Source organism: Helicoverpa zea, unplaced genomic scaffold, assembly GCF_022581195.2.
Source record: "Helicoverpa zea isolate HzStark_Cry1AcR unplaced genomic scaffold, ilHelZeax1.1 pri_000126Farrow_1, whole genome shotgun sequence".
In the NCBI taxonomy this organism is placed as follows: domain Eukaryota; kingdom Metazoa; phylum Arthropoda; class Insecta; order Lepidoptera; family Noctuidae; genus Helicoverpa; species Helicoverpa zea.
Window position 1 is genome coordinate 19,766 of NW_025899717.1, and position 22,552 is coordinate 42,317.

General features: G+C 18.3%; 5 protein-coding genes and 4 pseudogenes across 5 annotated transcripts; 3 read left to right on the forward strand and 6 right to left on the reverse strand.

The window, feature by feature from the left end:
* Nucleotides 1-76: 76 nt before the first annotated feature.
* Nucleotides 77-1,081, reverse strand: LOC124645587 (NADH-ubiquinone oxidoreductase chain 2-like; the record flags this gene model as incomplete). The annotated part of the gene is given in 1 exon segment (XM_047185387.1): nt 77-1,081. A coding segment is annotated over 1 exon segment (1,005 nt), but the record flags the coding sequence as incomplete, so codon positions are not given.
* Nucleotides 1,082-3,946: 2,865 nt separating this feature from the next.
* Nucleotides 3,947-8,518, forward strand: LOC124645589 (NADH-ubiquinone oxidoreductase chain 1-like). The gene is given in 1 exon segment (XM_047185390.1): nt 3,947-8,518. A coding segment is annotated over 1 exon segment (939 nt). The 5' UTR covers nt 3,947-3,983; the 3' UTR covers nt 4,923-8,518.
* Nucleotides 5,005-6,168, reverse strand: LOC124645591 (cytochrome b-like). The gene is given in 1 exon segment (XM_047185391.1): nt 5,005-6,168. A coding segment is annotated over 1 exon segment (831 nt). The 3' UTR covers nt 5,005-5,337.
* Nucleotides 8,519-8,691: 173 nt separating the features above from the next.
* LOC124645592 (NADH-ubiquinone oxidoreductase chain 5-like) lies at nt 8,692-10,274 on the forward strand. Its single transcript, XM_047185392.1, is given in 1 exon segment — nt 8,692-10,274. A coding segment is annotated over 1 exon segment (756 nt). The 5' UTR covers nt 8,692-9,159; the 3' UTR covers nt 9,916-10,274.
* Nucleotides 10,275-12,937: 2,663 nt separating this feature from the next.
* On the reverse strand, nt 12,938-13,616 carry LOC124645593 (annotated as a pseudogene).
* LOC124645596 (cytochrome c oxidase subunit 1-like) lies at nt 12,938-14,513 on the reverse strand (the record flags this gene model as incomplete). Its single annotated transcript, XM_047185393.1, is given in 2 exon segments — nt 12,938-14,219; nt 14,221-14,513. Coding segments are annotated over 2 exon segments (834 nt in total), but the record flags the coding sequence as incomplete, so codon positions are not given.
* A 918-nt stretch (nt 14,514-15,431) lies between these two features.
* On the reverse strand, nt 15,432-16,420 carry LOC124645594 (annotated as a pseudogene).
* Nucleotides 16,421-19,273: 2,853 nt separating this feature from the next.
* LOC124645590 lies at nt 19,274-20,245 on the forward strand (annotated as a pseudogene).
* A 170-nt stretch (nt 20,246-20,415) lies between these two features.
* LOC124645597 lies at nt 20,416-21,060 on the reverse strand (annotated as a pseudogene).
* Between the last annotated feature and the right edge of the window lie 1,492 nt (nt 21,061-22,552).

Consider the following 22,552-nt stretch of genomic DNA (forward strand, 5'->3'; position numbering starts at 1 on the left):
ATTTATTAAGGCTTAAAGAATATTTCTTTATAAATAATTTTGAAGATTATTAGTTTAATTTAACTTAAAACCTTCTTTAATAAAAAAAAAATGTTCTTAAAATTATTCCTATTATAGAAATAAAAGATAAAAAATTAATTATTATAAAATAATTATTTTTAATAAAAATTTTAAATCATTTTATTTTTAAATAGTTAAATATAAAAGCAGAATAAGTAATTCGAATATAGTAAAATAATATAATTAATCTTATTATTATAAATAATAAAGTTAATAAATATATATTATTATTAATTAAAAAATTAATAATAATTCATTTAGGGAAAAATCCAATGAATGGTGGTAATCCACCAAGGGAAAGAAAATTAATTAATAAATTAATTTTAATTAAAAAATTTATATTATTAATAAATAATTGGTTAATAAAATATATATTTAATATGTGAAATAAAAAGCATATAATTGTAATTATAAAAGAATATAAAAAAAAATAAAATATTCATAGAGTTTGACTAATTATAATTGCACTTATTATTCATCCTAAATTATTAATTGAAGAGAAAGCTATTAATTTACGTAAAGAAGTTTGATTTAATCCTCCAATAGCTCCAATAATAATATTGAAAATAATAATAATAATAATAAAATTTTTATTAAAACAATAAGAAAGAATAATTATAGGGGTAATTTTTTGTCAAGTTATTAAAATAAATCTATTAAATCATGATAATCCTTCAATAATATTAGGAAATCAAAAATGAAAAGGAGTTCTTCCTATTTTTATTAATATTGAAGAATTTATTATAATTAAAATTAAATTATTTATTTCAAAATTTTTTATTAAAATTAATATTATTAAAATTGTAAATAAAAAATTAATAGAGGCAATAGTTTGAGTTAAAAAATATTTTAATGAGGCTTCTGATGCTAATAAATTATTTGAGTTAGAAATGAGGGGGATAAATCTTAGAAGATTAATTTCTAATCCAATTCAACAGCCAAATCATGTATTAGATGAAATAGAGATAAATGTACTAAAAAATAAAATAAATAAGAAAAATATTTTATTAGAATTAAATAAAAAAATCTAAAATAAGAAATTATTTCTATTAAGAAATTTAAGTTCAAAAATTATATTTTAGTGTAAGATGCACAATAGTTTTTGATACTATTAGATATAGTTTAATTCTATAAAATATAATAAAGGTAAATATTTACTTAATTTATCCTATCAGAATAACCCTTTAATCAGGCACTTTATTTTTAAAAAAAAGGGATTTCCTTTATAGTTGGGGTATGAACCCAAAAGCTTAATTTTAGCTTATTTTTAAAATATTATTATTATTATTATATGAAAAATTATTACAAATGGTTTTATATATAATTTAATTGATAAATTATTTATAAATATATATATATATATATTAAATATTTAATTTATTAATATTATATTAATATAATAAATTATTAAAAAATTAATATAATTATATTAATATTATATTATATAAATTAATATATATTGTTTATTATTAATTTAGTTTTTAATATTAATATTATAAAAAAAAAAGAAAAGAAATTATTTAAAATTTAATAATTTATATTAAATATTTTAATATAAAAAAAAAAAAAAAAAAAATCTATTCAAAAAAAATTACATATAAATAAAATTCTTTATGGTTTAATAATTTATTATAAATTTATTTTACATATAAATTTTAGTGTTAAATATTAATTATTTAAATAATAATTATTTATTTTGTAGTAATTAATATTAAAATATTTAAGAAATTAAGATTTAGTAATATTTAAATTAATAACAAATTTTGTGCCAGCAGTTGCGGTTAAACAAAAATTAAATTAAATTTTATTAGTAATTAATTAATAAATATTTTTATAATAAAAATTTTAAATTATTAGGTGAAATTTTAATTTAATTAAATTTTATATTTAATTTATGATTTAATAAATTTTAAAAAAAAACTAGGATTAGATACCCTATTATTAAAATTTAAATTTATAATACTAAAATAGTAATTAATTATTTATTGAAACTTAAATAATTTGGCGGTATTTTAGTTCATTTAGAGGAATCTGTTTAATAATTGATAATCCACGAATAAATTTACTTAATTTAATATTTTGTATATCGTTGTTAAAAAAATATTTTTAAAAAAAATTAATATTTAAAAATTGTAAATTAATTTAAATCAGATCAAGATGCAGATTATAATTAAGAATATAATGGATTACAATAAATTTATTTATACTGATATTAATTTGTAATAATTAATTGAGGGTGGATTTAAATGTAATTTTATTTAATTTATTAAAATGATTAAAAATTAAAATATGTACATATTGCCCGTCACTTTCATATAATTATAATTTTAATTATAATAAATTGAAATAAGTCGTAACAAAGTAGAGGTACTGGAAAGTGTTTCTAGAAAGAACAAATTAGAGCTTGATTTAAAGCATTTCATTTACATTGAAAAGATATTAAAAATTAATTAATTTGAGGGGGAAAAATTAATAATTTTATAAATAATAAAAAAATTTTTAAATAAAAATAATTAAAGGGGGTTAAAGTATTTTTATTGAAAAAATTAATTATTTTATAGTGTAATAGTATTGTGAAAGAATTTTGAAATAATTGAAAATTTAAATTATTTAAAAGTAATTTTAATTTAATGTATCTTGTGTATCAGAGTTTATTAAGAATTTTTATTATATATTAAATTCTCGAATTTAAAAGAGATAATTAATTAATAAATTTATTGTGGCAAAAATATTTTAAATAATTAATTGGAAATGAAATGTTAATCGTTTTTAAATATATCTAGTTTTTTTAGAAAAAAATTTAATTTTATATTATTTTATAAAATTTTTAATTAATTAAAAATTTTATAAAATAATTTTATATTTTAAGGGATAAGCTTTAAATTAAATTTATATAAATTTAATTATTAAAAAATTGAAAATTATATAATTTATATTGTTAACAAATTTTAATTTATTATAAATAATTTCATTAATAAATAAAATTTAAAATAAATTTTATATTTTTATAAAAAAAAAAATTAAGAATAAAATTTAATTTAATATAATGATAAAATTAGTATATATATATAATATTTAATTTATTATTTTATTTAAAAAATAATTAAAAGGAATTCGGCAAAAATTTATATTCACTTGTTTATCAAAAACATGTCTTTTTGTAAATAATATAAAGTCTAATCTGCCCACTGATTTAATTATTAAAGGGCTGCAGTATTTTGACTGTACAAAGGTAGCATAATCATTAGTCATTTAATTGATGACTTGTATGAAAGATTGGATGAAATATAAACTGTCTCTTAATTATGATATAAAATTTAATTTTTTAGTTAAAAAGCTAAAATTAATTAAAAAGACGAGAAGACCCTATAGAGTTTTATAAATTATAATTATTAAGATTATTTATAAAATTAATAATTAAAATAATTTAATTTAATTTGTTGGGGTGACAAAAAAATAAAAATAACTTTTTTTTTATTAGACATAAATAAGTGAATAATTGATCCAATATTATTGATTATAAGAAAAAATTACCTTAGGGATAACAGCGTAATTTTTTTTTTTAGTTCATATAAAAAAAAGAGTTTGCGACCTCGATGTTGGATTAAGATAAAATTTAAATGCAGAAGTTTAAAATTTTTGATCTGTTCGATCATTAAAATCTTACATGATCTGAGTTCAAACCGGTGTGAGCCAGGTTGGTTTCTATCTTTTAAAATATAAAATATTTTAGTACGAAAGGATTAAATATTTAAATTAAATTTATATAAATTGAATTTTATTAAATTTTATTTAAAAATATAGTTAAAATAAATAATATAATATATATATATATATATATATATATTATATTAACTATTTTGGCAGAAAAATGTAATGATTTTAGAATTCATTTATATATAATTTAATTATATAGATAGTAAATGTTTATTTTAGATATTTATTTAATTATAGTTGGATTATTAATTTTAATTGTAGGAGTTTTAATTGGTGTTGCTTATTTAACTTTATTAGAACGGAAAGTTTTAGGTTATATTCAAATTCGAAAAGGTCCTAATAAAGTAGGTTTTATAGGAATTTTACAACCTTTTTCTGATGGTATTAAGTTATTCACTAAAGAACAAACTTATCCTAATTTTTCTAATTATATTTGTTATTATTTTTCTCCTGTATTAAGATTTATTTTATGTTTAATAATTTGAATGTTAATTCCTTATTATTTTAATTTAGTTAGATTTAATTTAGGTATTTTATTTTTTTTATGTTGTACTAGATTAGGGGTTTATACAGTTATAGTTTCTGGTTGATCATCTAATTCTAATTATGCATTATTAGGGGGATTACGTGCTGTAGCTCAAACTATTTCTTATGAAGTTAGATTGGCTTTAATTTTGATATCTAGAATTGTAATAATTATAGATTTTAATTTATTGATATTTAGTTTATATCAAAGTATAATTTGATTTATTGTGTTAATATTTCCTTTAGGTTTGTGTTGAATAAGATCAAGATTAGCTGAAACTAATCGAACTCCATTTGATTTTGCTGAGGGTGAAAGAGAGTTAGTTTCTGGATTTAATGTAGAATATAGAAGTGGAGGTTTTGTTTTAATTTTTTTAGCTGAATATTCTAGAATTTTATTTATAAGTTTATTATTTACTTTAATTTATTTAGGGGGGTTTAATTTAAGAATTTTTTTTTATTTAAAGTTAAGTTTAGTTTCTTTTTTATTTGTTTGAGTTCGAGGTACTTTACCTCGTTATCGTTATGATAAATTAATATATTTATCTTGAAAAAGATATTTACCTGTTTCATTAAATTTTTTATTATTTTTTTTAGGATTTAAGGTTTTTTTAATTTAAATTAATTATTTTTAGTATAAATTAATAGAATTATAATTCTTTCTTAAGTTTTCAAAACAAATGCTTTGTACAAGCTCATTAATTAATATTTAGTTTAGTTAAAAATTAAATTATCTCAGTATTTTCTAATTAAAGGATTAATAATAAAATAAGAAAAATATATGATAGTTAATAATTGTCCAATAATAATATATGGATCTTCTACTGGTCGAGCTCCAATTCAAGTTAATAAAATAATAATAGTAATTATTGATCAAAATAATAATTGATTAATAGGGTAAAATTGAATACCTTGAATTTTTTTATTAAATGTGAAAGGTAAAATAATTAAAATAAGAATTGATATAACTAATGCAATTACTCCTCCTAATTTATTTGGGATTGATCGTAAAATTGCATAAGCAAATAAAAAATATCATTCTGGTTGAATGTGAACAGGAGTTACTAATGGATTTGCTGGGATAAAATTATCTGGGTCTCCTAATAAATATGGATTAGTTAAAGTTAAAATAGTTAGTAAAAATAATAAAATAATAAATCCAATTAAATCTTTGAATACAAAAAATGGATGAAAAGGAATTTTATCTAAATTTCTATTTAAACCTAAAGGATTATTTGATCCTGTTTGGTGAAGAAATAATAAATGAATTATAGTTATTATTAAGATAATAAATGGTAAAAGAAAGTGAAAAGTATAAAATCGAGTTAATGTTGCATTATCTACTGCAAATCCTCCTCAAATTCAAGTTACAATTTTTACGCCTAATGATGGGATAGCTGATAATAAATTTGTAATAACAGTAGCTCCTCAAAAAGATATTTGACCCCAAGGTAAAACATAACCTATAAATGCTGTTGCTATTAATAGAAATAAAATAATTACTCCCACTATTCAAGTATATTTTAAATTAAATGATTCATAGTAAATTCCTCGTCCAATATGTATGTATACGCAGATAAAAAAGAATGAAGCTCCATTAGCATGAAGAGTACGAATTAATCAACCGTAATTTACATTTCGACAAATATAATTTACTCTATAAAATGCTAATTCAATATTAGCAGTATAATATATAGTTAAAAATAAACCTGTTAAAATTTGAATAATTAAGCATAGACCTAATAAAGATCCAAAATTTCATCAAGAAGAAATATTAGAAGGTCTTGGTATATCAATTAAGGAATTATTAATAATTTTTAAGATGGGATGTGTTTTTCGGATTATATAAAAGTTTTTATTTATCATTTAATTTAAAGAAGATCGTAATGGACCGTAATAAATATTAGTAATTTTTACTACTGCAATTAAAGTAATAAATAGGTAAATTACTAATATTATTATAATTAAAAATGTTTGATTGTTATATAATTTTCTTAAGTTAATTTTATTTTCATTATTAAAAAAAAAAATTAATTCTGTGAAATTATTTATATCAGAATTAATTGATAAATTTATTCAATATATATTATTATAATAAATAAATTGAATTGTGATTAAAAATATAATTAGAAATAATCTAATTTTTTTTAGATTAAATGTTGGTTTAAATATTTCATTTGAGGCAATTCTTGAAACATAAATAAATAAAACTAATAAACCTCCTAAGAAAGTTAAAAATAAAATATAAGAAAATCAATAAGTTTTAATTAATATTCCAGTTATTAAACAAGATAATAATGTTTGAAATAAAATTATTAATCCTATAGAAAGAGGGTTATTTAATATATATATATAAATTGAGATTATAATTAATAAAATAGAAAAAATTATTTTTGTAATATCAAATCAAGGAATAGTTTAAATAAAATAATAATTTTGGAGATTATTGATAAAGATATTCTTTTTCTTTGAAGTTTTTAAAGTATATAACTTAACTTTGATTTACAAGACCAATATTTTTTATTAAACTATAAAAACATAATGATAATTTTAAATATATGATTTATTTTTATTTTAATATTTATTATTGGTAATTTTATTTTTATTTCTAAATATAAGCATTTATTAATTGTTTTGTTAAGTTTAGAATTTATAGTATTAAGAATTTTTTTTTTTATATTAGTTTATTTAATAATAATTGATTATGATATATATATATTAATAGTATTTTTAGTTTTTTCAGTTTGTGAGGGGGCTTTAGGGTTATCAATTTTAGTTTCTATAATTCGTACTCATGGTAATGATTATTTTCAAAGATTTAATTTATTATAGAAATAATATTAAAAATTTATTAGTTTATTATTTTGATTAATTAAATGATAAAATTTTTATTTATATTAATTTTTATAATTCCTATATGTTTTATAAAAAATATATTTTGAATGGTTCAAATAATATTATTTTTATTAATATTTTTATTTATAAATTTAGGTATAAGATTAAATTTATTTTGTAATTTTAGATATATATTATCTTGTGATATTATATCTTATGGTTTAATTATATTAAGAATTTGAATTTCAGTTTTAATAATTATAGCAAGAGAAAATTTATATAAAATAAATTTTTTTTTAAATTTTTTTTTGTTTAATATTATTTTTTTATTAATTATATTATATTTAACTTTTAGTACTATAAATATATTTTTATTTTATTTATTTTTTGAAGGTAGATTAATTCCTACTTTGATATTAATTATTGGTTGGGGTTATCAACCTGAACGTATTCAAGCAGGGATATATTTATTATTTTATACTTTATTTGTATCTTTACCTTTATTAATGGGAATTTTTTATTTATATAATGAAATACAAAGTATAATAATTTATTTTTTAAAATTTATAAATTTAAATATTTATATGTTATATTTTAGTATGATTATAGCTTTTTTAGTTAAAATACCTATATATTTTGTTCATTTATGATTACCAAAAGCTCATGTAGAAGCTCCAGTATCTGGTTCTATAATTTTAGCAGGAATTATATTAAAATTAGGAGGTTATGGTTTATTACGTTTAATAATTTTTCTTCAAGAAATTAATATAAAATTAAATTATATTTGAATTGTAATTAGATTAATTGGGGGATTTTATATTAGTTTGAAGTGTTTTTCTCAGATTGATATTAAATCTTTAATTGCTTATTCTTCTGTAGCTCATATAAGAATTGTAATTAGAGGTATTATAGTAATAAATTATTGAGGGTTTATTGGGTCTTATATTTTAATAATTGGTCATGGATTATGTTCTTCTGGAATATTTTGTTTAGCTAATATTAGTTATGAACGATTACACAGACGAAGTTTATATATTAATAAAGGTATAATGAATTTTATACCTTCAATAAGATTATGATGATTTTTATTAATATCTTCTAATATAGCTGCTCCCCCTAGTTTAAATTTAATGGGGGAAATTAGTTTAATTAATAGATTAATAAGATGATCTTGGGTTTCAATATTTATATTAATAATAATTTCTTTTTTTAGAGCTGGTTATAGATTATATTTATATTCTTTTGTTCAGCATGGTAAGTATTATTCAGGAGTTTATAGATATTATACGGGAGTTTCTCGTGAATATTTAATATTAATTTTACATTGATTACCTTTAAATATTTTAATTATAAAAATTGATTATAGAATAATTTGATTTTATTTAAATAATTTAATAAAAATATTGATTTGTGGTGTCAAAAATATGAATAAGATTCATTTTAAATTATTAATAGTATAAAATATTCAATTTGTTTTATTTCTTTTATTTTTTTATTTATAATAAGAATATTAAATTTTATTTTTATAATTTATTTTATTATAAATAAATTAGTTATTTTATTAGAATGAGAAATTATTTCTTTTAATTCAATTAGAATTGTTATATCTATTTTATTAGATTGAATATCTTTATTATTTATAATATTTGTATTTTTGATTTCTTCTGTTGTTATTTATTATAGAAAAAGATATATAAGTTCAGAATTAAATTTAATGCGATTTATTATTTTAGTTTTATTATTTGTTTTTTCTATAATATTATTAATTATTAGTCCTAATATTATTAGAATTTTATTAGGTTGAGATGGTTTAGGTTTAGTATCTTATTGTTTGGTAATTTATTATCAAAATTTAAAATCTTATAATGCTGGTATATTAACTGCTTTATCTAATCGTATTGTGATGTTCTTATTTTAATAGTGATTTCTTGAATATTAAATTATGGTAGATGAAATTATATTTTTTATTTAGAATTCATAAATAATGATTGACAAATAAAATTTGTAAGAAGAATAATTATTATGGCTGCTATAACTAAAAGAGCTCAAATTCCTTTTAGATCTTGATTACCTGCAGCAATAGCAGCTCCAACTCCTGTTTCAGCTTTAGTTCATTCATCAACTTTAGTTACTGCTGGAGTTTATTTATTAATTCGATTTAATATAGTATTATTAGATACTTTTTTTTTAAAAATATTATTGTTATTATCTGGATTAACTATATTTATAGCTGGTATTTCTGCTAATTATGAGTTTGATTTAAAAAAAATTATTGCTTTATCTACTTTAAGACAATTAGGTTTTATAATAAGAATTTTAAGAATAGGAATACCTGATTTAGCTTTTTTTCATTTATTAACTCATGCAATATTTAAAGCTTTATTATTTATATGTGCAGGTGTAATTATTCATTTAATAAATGATAGACAAGATATTCGATTTATAGGGGGAATTTCTATATAAATTCCTTTAACTACATTATGTATAAATATTTCTAATATGGCTTTATGTGGAATTCCTTTTTTAGCTGGGTTTTATTCTAAGGCTTTAATTTTAGAAATAGTTAAATTTAGAACATTTAATTTAAGAATTTTTTTTTTATTTTATTTATCAACAGGGTTAACAATATTTTATAGATTTCGTTTAGTTATATATTTAATAATTAATGATTATAATTTAATAAGAATTTATAATTTATATGATGAAGATTATATTATATTGAAAAGAATATTTATTTTATTATTTATAAGAATTATTAGAGGAAGTTTTTTAAATTGAATAATTTTTCCTTATCCTTATATGATTTATTTACCTTTTAACATAAAAATAATAGTAATTTATGTTAGATTAATTGGAGGTGTATTTGGTTATTTAGTTAGAAATATAAATATTTATTCAGTAAATAAATATATTATAACTTATAATTTAAGAAATTTTTTAGGGAAAATATGATTTATACCTAATTTATCTACTTATGGTTTAAATTCTTATTTTCTTAAGTTTAGACAAAATTTAGTAAAAAATATTGATCTAGGTTGAAGAGAAATTTATAGAGGGGTTGGTATAATATCTATTATAAAAAAAAAATTCAGTATTTTATAATATTTATCAAATAAATAATTTTAAAATTTATTTATTTAGATTTGTTATTTGAATAGTAATTATTTTATTTATAATAGTATTTAATATTTAAATTTAAATAGCTTATAAAATAGAGCATAATATTGAAGATATTAAGGAGATATATTTATCTTTAAATATTTATAAAAAAAATATTTTTATTTTTACAATGAAAATGTAAGGTTTTAAATAAACTATATAAATAAGAAATATTAATGGAATTTAACCACTAAAAATTAAGTTAGCAGCTTAATTTTATACTTTATATTTCTATTTAATTGGAATAATTATTCAATAATATCATTAACAGTGATATACCTCTATTTTGGTTTCAATTAAGAAGAAGTAAATATATAATTATATTTTTAAATAAGGAGTTATTAATTAACTCTTTCTTTTAAGTCGAAATTAAATGCAATATTGCTTCTTATTTTAAGATAAATTATTTTTATATAATATTTTTTGATTGCAAATCAAAGGTTTTAAGTTAAACTATAATCCTAATTTGTTCAATTTAATATATTTTGATTTCATTCATGATATAATCCAATTACTAAAATTAAAATAAAAAAGAAACTGATTTTTGTTCATAAAAAAAAGTTTACTAATTTAAATAATTTAATGATGGGAAAAATAAGAGCAATTTCTACATCAAAAATTAGAAAGATTACAGTAATTAGAAAAAAATGTAAAGAAAATGGAATTCGAGCAGATGATTTAGGGTCAAATCCACATTCAAATGGGGAACATTTTTCTCGATCTATATAAGTTTTTTTAGAAATAATAATAGATAAAAATATTATAATATTGGAAATTATTATGATAATTGTGAAAATATTTAATATTAAAATAATTATTTATATTAAAAATTTTTTAAACTTTTTGATTGGAAGTCAAATATACTAAATATATTATATAAATAATTAATTTCCTCATCAATAAATAGAAATGTAAAGGAATAATCAAACTACGTCTACAAAGTGTCAATATCATGCTGCTGCTTCAAATCCAAAATGATGATTATTTGAAAAATGATTGTTAATATGTCGAATTAAACAAATTAATAGAAATAATGTTCCAATAATAACATGAAGTCCGTGGAATCCTGTTGCTATAAAAAATGTTGATCCATAAATTCTATCAGCAATAGTGAATGGAGCTTCAAAATATTCATAAGCTTGTAAAATAGTAAAATAAATTCCTAAAATAATTGTAATAAATAAACCTTGGGTTATTTGTGAATTATTATTTTCTATAATAGCATGATGAGCTCATGTGACTGATACTCCTGATCTAATTAAAATAATAGTATTTAATAAGGGAATTTGAAATGGATTAAAAGGAGTAATTCTAGTAGGGGGTCAAATTGTTCCAATTTCAATATTAGGGGCAAGTCTTCTATGAAAGAAAGCTCAAAAAAAAGATACAAAAAAAAAAATTTCAGAGACAATAAATAAAATTATACCTCATCGAAGACCTTTTGTTACTAATATAGTATGTTTACCTTGAAGTGTTCCTTCTCGACATACATCTCGTCATCATTGATATATTGTTAAAATAACAATTAAATATCCTAAAATTAATAAATTTATATTTAAATTATGAAATCATTTTACTATTCCAGTAACTAAACTATAACTCCAATAGCTCCAGTTAAAGGTCAAGGTCTATAATCTACTAAGTGAAAAGGATGGTTAGAATTTTTCATTAATTTACTTCACTAGAATATAATGTACTTAAAATTGCAATTACATAAGATTGAATAACCGCAACTGCTGATTCTAAAATTAATAATAAAATTTGAATTATAACAAGAATTACAATAAAATATGATCTATATTACATCCATTATTTCTTAAAAGGGTTATTAGTAAATGTCCAGCAATTATATTAGCTGTTAATCGTACAGCTAAAGTTCCAGGTCGAATAATATTTCTAATAGTTTCAATTAATACTATAAATGGTATTAAAATAGAAGGTGTTCCTTGAGGAATTATATGGATAAATATATGTTGAGAATTATTTAATCAACCATAAATTATAAATCTTAATCATAAAGGTAAAGAAATTGATAATGATAATGTTAAATGACTAGTTCTTGTAAAAATATAGGGGAATAGTCCTAAAAAATTATTAAATAAGATAAAAGTAAATATGGAGATAAAAATAAAGGTTGATCCTTGGAAATAATTATTTTTTAATAAAGTTTTAAATTCATTATGTAGTTTTAATAAAATAAAATTTCATAAAAAAAAATGTCGGTTAGGAATTAATCAAAATGAGTATGGAATAAATATAATTCCTAAAATTGTTCTAATTCAATTAAATGGAATATTAAATAAATTAGTAGAGGGGTCAAAAATTGAAAATAAATTACTTATCATTTTCAATTGAAATTTTTGATTTTATTTTTAGAATTATTATTTTTATTAATATTTTTATTGTTGAAAATATAGTAATTTATAATATTAAAAATTAAATAAATTATAATAAAAAAAATAAATGAAATTAATCAATTAATTGGTATTATTTGTGGGATAAAAGAATATTACTTAGTAATAATTTAAATTTGACATATTTATGTTATAAATTTAACTAATTCTTTAAAATCATTAGAAGTAATTGCTAATTTACTATAAAATGGTTTAAGAGACCAGTACTTGCTTTCAGTCATCTAATGAAGAATAATTATTAATTCAATTAATGAAATTTTTAATTGAAATTCTTTCAATTACAATAGGTATAAATCTATGATTAGCTCCACAAATTTCTGAACATTGACCATAAAAAATTCCAGGTCGATTAATGAAAAAATTAGTTTGATTAAGACGTCCGGGGTTTGCATCTACTTTTACCCCTAATGATGGATAGTTCAAGAGTGGATTACATCTGTTGCTTTAACTATAATTCGAATTTGGTTATTTATAGGTAAAACAATTCGATTATCAACATCTAATAATCGAAATCTATTAGAATTTATTTCATTAGAAGGGATTATATATGAATCAAATTCAATATTATGAAAATCTGAATATTCATAACTTCAATATCATTGATGGCCAATTGATTTTAAGGTAATTAAGGGATTATTTAGTCATCTAATAAATATAATAATAGTAATGATGGTAAAGCAATAAAAATTAAAGTAATTGCTGGTAAAATAGTTCAAATTAATTCAATTATTTGTCCTTCTAATAAGAATCGATTAATATATTTATTAAAAAATAAATTTGTTATTAAATAACCAACTAAAATTGTAATTATAATAAGAATAATTAAAGTATGATCATGAAAGAAAATAATTTGTTCTATTAAGGGGATGCTCCATTTTGTAAATTAAAATTTGATCATGTTGCCATTTCTAAAAAAAGGATAATCCTTTATAAATGGGGTTTAAATCCATTACATATAATCTGCCATATTAGAAGTTACTTAAAATAGGTAGTTCATTATATGAATGTTCTGCTGGAGGTAAGTTTTGGTATAATTCAATTGATGAGGGTAAATTTAATGTAAATAAAGCAATTCGTTGATTAATTAAAGATTCTCAAATAATAATTAATATTATTATAATGGCTACTAAAGAAATATAAGATCCTAAAGATGAAATAATATTTCAAGAAATATAAGAATCTGGGTAATCAGAGTATCGTCGAGGTATTCCTGCTAACCCTAAAAAATGTTGAGGGAAAAAGGTTAAATTTACTCCAATAAATATTGTGATGAATTGAATTTTTAATAAATAAGGATTTAAAGATAATCCAGTGAATAAAGGATATCAATGAATAAATCCCCCTAAAATAGCAAATACTGCTCCCATAGATAATACATAATGAAAATGGGCTACTACATAATATGTATCATGTAATGTAATATCAATAGAAGAGTTAGATAAGATTACTCCTGTTAATCCTCCAACAGTAAATAAAAATACAAATCCTAAACTTCATAAATAGATGGGGAATAGTTAATTTGAGTTCATGAAAAGTAGCTAATCAACTAAAAATTTTAATTCCTGTTGGTACTGCAATAATTATAGTAGCTGATGTAAAATAAGCTCGAGTATCAATATCTATACCAACTGTAAATATATGATGAGCTCATACAATAAATCCTAATAATCCAATAGCTAGTATAGCATAAATTATCCCTAAACAACCAAATGTTTCTTTTTTTCCTCTTTCTTGAGAAATAATGTGAGAAATTATACCAAATCCTGGTAAAATTAAAATATATACTTCTGGATGTCCAAAAAATCAAAATAAATGTTGATATAAACTAGGATCACCTCCTCCAGCAGGATCAAAAAAAGATGTATTAAGGTTTCGATCTGTTAAAAGTATAGTAATAGCACCTGCTAAAACTGGTAGTGATACTAATAGTAAAAATGCAGTAATTCCTACAGCTCAAATAAATAATGGTATTTGATCAAAAGATAAATTATTTAATTTTATATTAATAATAGTAGTAATAAAATTAATTGCTCCTAAATAGATGAAATTCCAGCTAAATGTAAAGAAAAAATAGCTAAATCTACTGATCTTCCTCCATGTGCAATATTAGATGAAAGTGGGGGATAAACTGTTCATCCTGTTCCTGCTCCATTTTCTACAATTCTTCTTGAAATAAGTAAAGTTAGGGAAGGGGGGAGTAATCAAAAACTTATATTATTTATTCGAGGGAAAGCTATATCAGGGGCTCCTAATATTAAAGGTACAAGTCAATTACCAAATCCACCAATTATAATTGGTATAACTATAAAAAAAATTATAATAAAAGCATGAGCTGTGACAATAGTATTGTAAATTTGATCATCTCCAATTAAAGATCCAGGATTACCTAATTCTGCTCGAATTAATAAACTTAAAGAAGTTCCTACTATTCCTGCTCAAATTCCAAAAATAAAATATAATGTTCCAATATCTTTATGATTTGTTGAATAAAGTCATTTTCGCTAATAAAATGGCTGAGTTTAAGCGATAAATTGTAAATTTATTAACGAGATTTTTTTCTCTTTTATTAAAAATAAATTAGTATTATATTCATTTATAATGATATAAAATTGCAAATTTTAAGGAATAAATATTATTTATTAAGGCTTAAAGAATATTTCTTTATAAATAATTTTGAAGATTATTAGTTTAATTTAACTTAAAACCTTCTTTAATAAAAAAAAATGTTCTTAAAATTATTCCTATTATAGAAATAAAAGATAAAAAATTAATTATTATTAAATAATTATTTTTAATAAAAATTTTAAAATCATTTTATTTTTAAATAGTTAATATAAAAGCAGAATAAGTAATTCGAATATAGTAAAATAATATAATTAATCTTATTATTATAAATAATAAAGTTAATAAATATATATTATTATAATTAAAAAATTAATAATAATTCATTTAGGGAAAAATCCAATGAATGGTGGTAATCCACAAGGGAAAGAAAATTAATTAATAAATAATTTTAATTAAAAATTTATATTATTAATAAATAATTGGTTAATAAAATATATATTTAATATGTGAAATAAAAAGCATATAATTGTAATTATAAAAGAATATAAAAAAAATAAAATATTCATAGAGTTTGACTAATTATAATTGCACTTATTATTCATCCTAAATTATTAATTGAAGAGAAAGCTATTAATTTACGTAAAGAAGTTTGATTTAATCCTCCAATAGCTCCAATAATAATATTGAAAATAATAATAATAATAATAAAATTTTTTATTAAAACAATAAGAAAGAATAATTATAGGGGTAATTTTTTGTCAAGTTATTAAAATAAATCTATTAACTCATGATAATCCTTCAATAATATTAGGAAATCAAAAATGAAAAGGAGTTCTTCCTATTTTTATTAATATTGAAGAATTTATTATAATTAAAATTAAATTATTTATTTCAAAATTTTTTATTAAAATTAATATTATTAAAATTGTAAATAAAAAATTAATAGAGGCAATAGTTTGAGTTAAAAAATATTTTAATGAGGCTTCTGATGCTAATAAATTATTTGAGTTAGAAATGAGGGGGATAAATCTTAGAAGATTAATTTCTAATCCAATTCAACAGCCAAATCATGTATTAGATGAAATAGAGATAAATGTACTAAAAAATAAAATAAATAAGAAAAATATTTTATTAGAATTAAATAAAAAAATCTAAAATAAGAAATTATTTCTATTAAGAAATTTAAGTTCAAAAATTATATTTTAGTGTAAGATGCACAATAGTTTTTGATACTATTAGATATAGTTTAATTCTATAAAATATAATAAAGGTAAATATTTACTTAATTTATCCTATCAGAATAACCCTTTAATCAGGCACTTTATTTTTAAAAAAAAGGGATTTCCTTTATAGTTGGGGTATGAACCCAAAAGCTTAATTTAGCTTATTTTTAAAATATTATTATTATTATTATATGAAAAATTATTACAAATGGTTTTATATATAATTTAATTGATAAATTATTTATAAATATATATATTTATATATTAAATATTTAATTTATTAATATTATATTAATATAATAAATTATTAAAAAATTAATTTAATTATATTAATATTATATTATATAAATTAATATATATTGTTTATTATTAATTTAGTTTTTAATATTAATATTATAAAAAAAAGAAAAGAAATTATTTAAAATTTAATAATTTATATTAAATATTTTAATATAAAAAAAAAAAAAAAATCTATTCAAAAAAAATTACTTATAAATAAAATTCTTTATGGTTTAATAATTTATTATAAATTTATTTTACATATAAATTTTAGTGTTAAATATTAATTATTTAAATAATAATTATTTATTTTGTAGTAATTAATATTAAATATTTAAGAAATTAAGATTTAGTAATATTTAAATTAATAACAAATTTTGTGCCAGCATTTGCGGTTAAACAAAAATTAAATTAAATTTTATTAGTAATTACTTAATAAATATTTTTATAATAAAAATTTTAAATTATTAGGTGAAATTTTAATTTAATTAAATTTTATATTTAATTTATGATTTAATAAATTTTAAAAAAAAACTAGGATTAGATACCCTATTATTAAAATTTAAATTTATAATACTAAAATAGTAATTAATTATTTATTGAAACTTAAATAATTTGGCGGTATTTTAGTTCATTTAGAGGAATCTGTTTAATAATTGATAATCCACGAATAAATTTACTTAATTTAATATTTTGTATATCGTTGTTAAAAAAATATTTTTAAAAAAAATTAATATTTAAAAATTGTAAATTAATTTAAATCAGATCAAGATGCAGATTATAATTAAGAATATAATGGATTACAATAAATTTATTTATACTGATATTAATTTGTAATAATTAATTGAGGGTGGATTTAAATGTAATTTTATTTAATTTATTAAAATGATTAAAAATTAAAATATGTACATATTGCCCGTCACTTTCATATAATTATAATTTTAATTATAATAAATTGAAATAAGTCGTAACAAAGTAGAGGTACTGGGAAGTGTTTCTAGAAAGAACAAATTAGAGCTTGATTTAAAGCATTTCATTTACATTGAAAAGATATTAAAAATAATTAATTTGAGGGGGAAAAATTAATAATTTTATAAATAATAAAAAAATTTTTAAATAAAAATAATTAAAGGGGGTTAAAGTATTTTTATTGAAAAATTTAATTATTTTATAGTGTAATAGTATTGTGAAAGAATTTTGAAATAATTGAAAATTTAAATTATTTAAAAGTAATTTTAATTTAATGTATCTTGTGTATCAGAGATTATTAAGAATTTTTATTATATATTAAATTCTCGAATTTAAAAGAGATAATTAATTAATAAATTTATTGTGGCAAAAATATTTTAAATAATTAATTGGAAATGAAATGTTAATCGTTTTTAAATATATCTAGTTTTTTTAAAAAAAATTTAATTTTATATTATTTTATAAAATTTTTAATTAATTAAAAATTTTATAAAATAATTTTATATTTTAAGGGATAAGCTTTAAATTAAATTTATATAAATTTAATTATTAAAAAATTGAAAATTATATAATTTATATTGTTAACAAATTTTAATTTATTATAAATAATTTCATTAATAAATAAAATTTAAAATAAATTTTATATTTTTATAAAAAAAAAAATTAAGAATAAAATTTAATTTAATATAATGATAAAATTAGTATATATATATAATATTTAATTTATTATTTTATTTAAAAAATAATTAAAAGGAATTCGGCAAAAATTTATATTCACTTGTTTATCAAAAACATGTCTTTTTGTAAATAATATAAAGTCTAATCTGCCCACTGATTTAATTATTAAAGGGCTGCAGTATTTTGACTGTACAAAGGTAGCATAATCATTAGTCATTTAATTGATGACTTGTATGAAAGATTGGATGAAATATAAACTGTCTCTTAATTATGATATAAAATTTAATTTTTTAGTTAAAAAGCTAAAATTAATTAAAAAGACGAGAAGACCCTATAGAGTTTTATAAATTATAATTATTAAGATTATTTATAAAATTAATAATTAAAATAATTTAATTTAATTTGTTGGGGTGACAAAAAAATAAAAATAACTTTTTTTTATTAGACATAAATAAGTGAATAATTGATCCAATATTATTGATTATAAGAAAAAATTACCTTAGGGATAACAGCGTAATTTTTTTTTTTTAGTTCATATAAAAAAAAGAGTTTGCGACCTCGATGTTGGATTAAGATAAATTTAAATGCAGAAGTTTAAAATTTTTGATCTGTTCGATCATTAAAATCTTACATGATCTGAGTTCAAACCGGTGTGAGCCAGGTTGGTTTCTATCTTTTAAAATATAAAATATTTTAGTACGAAAGGATTAAATATTTAAATTAAATTTATATAAATTGAATTTTATTAAATTTTATTTAAAAATATAGTTAAAATAAATAATATAATATATATATATATATATATATATATTATATTAACTATTTTGGCAGAAAAATGTAATGATTTTAGAATTCATTTATATATAATTTAATTATATAGATAGTAAATGTTTATTTTAGATATTTATTTAATTATAGTTGGATTATTAATTTTAATTGTAGGAGTTTTAATTGGTGTTGCTTATTTAACTTTATTAGAACGGAAAGTTTTAGGTTATATTCAAATTCGAAAAGGTCCTAATAAAGTAGGTTTTATAGGAATTTTACAACCTTTTTCTGATGGTATTAAGTTATTCACTAAAGAACAAACTTATCCTAATTTTTCTAATTATATTTGTTATTATTTTTCTCCTGTATTAAGATTTATTTTATGTTTAAATAATTTGATGTTAATTCCTTATTATTTTAATTTAGTTAGATTTAATTTAGGTATTTTATTTTTTTTATGTTGTACTAGATTAGGGGTTTATACAGTTATAGTTTCTGTTGATCATCTAATTCTAATTATGCATTATTAGGGGGGATTACGTGCTGTAGCTCAAACTATTTCTTATGAAGTTAGATTGGCTTTAATTTTGATATCTAGAATTGTAATAATTATAGATTTTAATTTATTGATATTAGTTTATATCAAAGTATAATTTGATTTATTGTGTTAATATTTCCTTTAGGTTTGTGTTGAATAAGATCAAGATTAGCTGAAACTAATCGAACTCCATTTGATTTTGCTGAGGGTGAAAGAGAGTTAGTTTCTGGATTTATGTAGAATATAGAAGTGGAGGTTTAGTTTTAATTTTTTTAGCTGAATATTCTAGAATTTTATTTATAAGTTTATTATTTACTTTAATTTATTTAGGGGGGTTTAATTAAGAATTTTTTTTATTTAAAGTTAAGTTTAGTTCTTTTTTATTTGTTTGAGGTTCGAGGTACTTTACCTCGTTATCGTTATGATAAATTAATATATTTATCTTGAAAAAGATATTTACCTGTTTCATTAAATTTTTTATTATTTTTTTAGGATTTAAGGTTTTTTTAATTTAAATTAATTATTTTAGTATAAATTAATAGAATTATAATTCTTTCTTAAGTTTTTCAAAACAAATGCTTTGTACAAGGCTCATTAATTAATATTTAGTTTAGTTTAAAAATTAAATTATCTCAGTATTTTCTAATTAAAGGATTAATAATAAAATAAGAAAAATATATGATAGTTTAATAATTGTCCAATAATAATATATGGATCTTCTACTGGTCGAGCTCCAATTCAAGTTAATAAAATAATAATAGTAATTATTGATCAAAATAATAATTGATTAATAGGGTAAAATTGAATACCTTGAATTTTTTTATTAAATTGAAAGGGTAAAAGATAATTAAAATAAGAATTGATATAACTAATGCAATTACTCCTCCTAATTTATTTGGGGGATTGATCGTAAAATTGCATAAGCAAATAAAAAATATCATTCTGGTTGAATGTGAACAGGAGATTACTAAATGGATTTGCTGGGATAAAATATCTGGGTCTCCTAATAAATATGGATAGTTTAAAGTTAAAATAGTTAGTAAAAGATAATAAAATAATAAATCCAATTAAATCTTTGAATACCAGAAAATGGATGAAAAGGAATTTTATCTAAATTCTATTTAAACCTAAAGGATTATTTGATCCTGTTTGGTGAAAGAAATAATAAATGAATTATAGTTATTATTAAGATAATAAATGGTAAAAGAAAGTGAAAAGTATAAAATCGAGTTAATGTTGCATATCTACTGCAAATCCTCCTCAAATTCAAGTTACATTTTTACGCCTAATGATGGGATAGCTGATAATAAATTTGTAATAACAGTACATCCTCAAAAAGATATTTGACCCCAAGGTAAAACATAACCTATAAATGCTGTTGCTATTAATAGAAATAAAATAATTACTCCCACTATTCAAGTATATTTTAAATTAAATGATTCATAGTAAATTCCTCGTCCAATATGTATGTATACGCAGATAAAAAAGAATGAAGCTCCATTAGCATGAAGAGTACGAATTAATCAACCGTAATTTACATTTCGACAAATATAATTTACTCTATAAAATGCTAATTCAATATTAGCAGTATAATATATAGTTAAAAATAAACCTGTTAAAATTTGAATAATTAAGCATAGACCTAATAAAGATCCAAAATTTCATCAAGAAGAAATATTAGAAGGTCTTGGTATATCAATTAAGGAATTATTAATAATTTTTAAGATGGGATGTGTTTTTCGGATTATATAAAAGTTTTTATTTATCATTTAATTTAAAGAAGATCGTAATGGACCGTAATAAATATTAGTAATTTTTACTACTGCAATTAAAGTAATAAATAGGTAAATTACTAATATTATTATAATTAAAAATGTTTGATTGTTATATAATTTTCTTAAGTTAATTTTATTTTCATTATTAAAAAAAAAATTAATTCTGTGAAATTATTTATATCAGAATTAATTGATAAATTTATTCAATATATATTATTATAATAAATAAATTGAATTGTGATTAAAAATATAATTAGAAATAATCTAATTTTTTTTAGATTAAATGTTGGTTTAAATATTTCATTTGAGGCAATTCTTGAAACATAAATAAATAAAACTAATAAACCTCCTAAGAAAGTTAAAAATAAAATATAAGAAAATCAATAAGTTTTAATTAATATTCCAGTTATTAAACAAGATAATAATGTTTGAAATAAAATTATTAATCCTATAGAAAGAGGGTTATTTAATATATATATATAAATTGAGATTATAATTAATAAAATAGAAAAAATTATTTTTGTAATATCAAATCAAGGAATAGTTTAAATAAAATAATAATTTTGGAGATTATTGATAAAGATATTCTTTTTCTTTGAAGTTTTTAAAGTATATAACTTAACTTTGATTTACAAGACCAATATTTTTTATTAAACTATAAAAACATAATGATAATTTTAAATATATGATTTATTTTTATTTTAATATTTATTATTGGTAATTTTATTTTTATTTCTAAATATAAGCATTTATTAATTGTTTTGTTAAGTTTAGAATTTATAGTATTAAGAATTTTTTTTTTTATATTAGTTTATTTAATAATAATTGATTATGATATATATATTAATAGTATTTTTAGTTTTTTCAGTTTGTGGGGGCTTTAGGGTTATCAATTTTAGTTTCTATAATTCGTACTCATGGTAATGATTATTTTCAAAGATTTAATTTATTATAGAAATAATATTAAAAATTTATTAGTTTATTATTTTGATTAATTAAATGATAAAATTTTTATTTATATTAATTTTTATAATTCCTATATGTTTT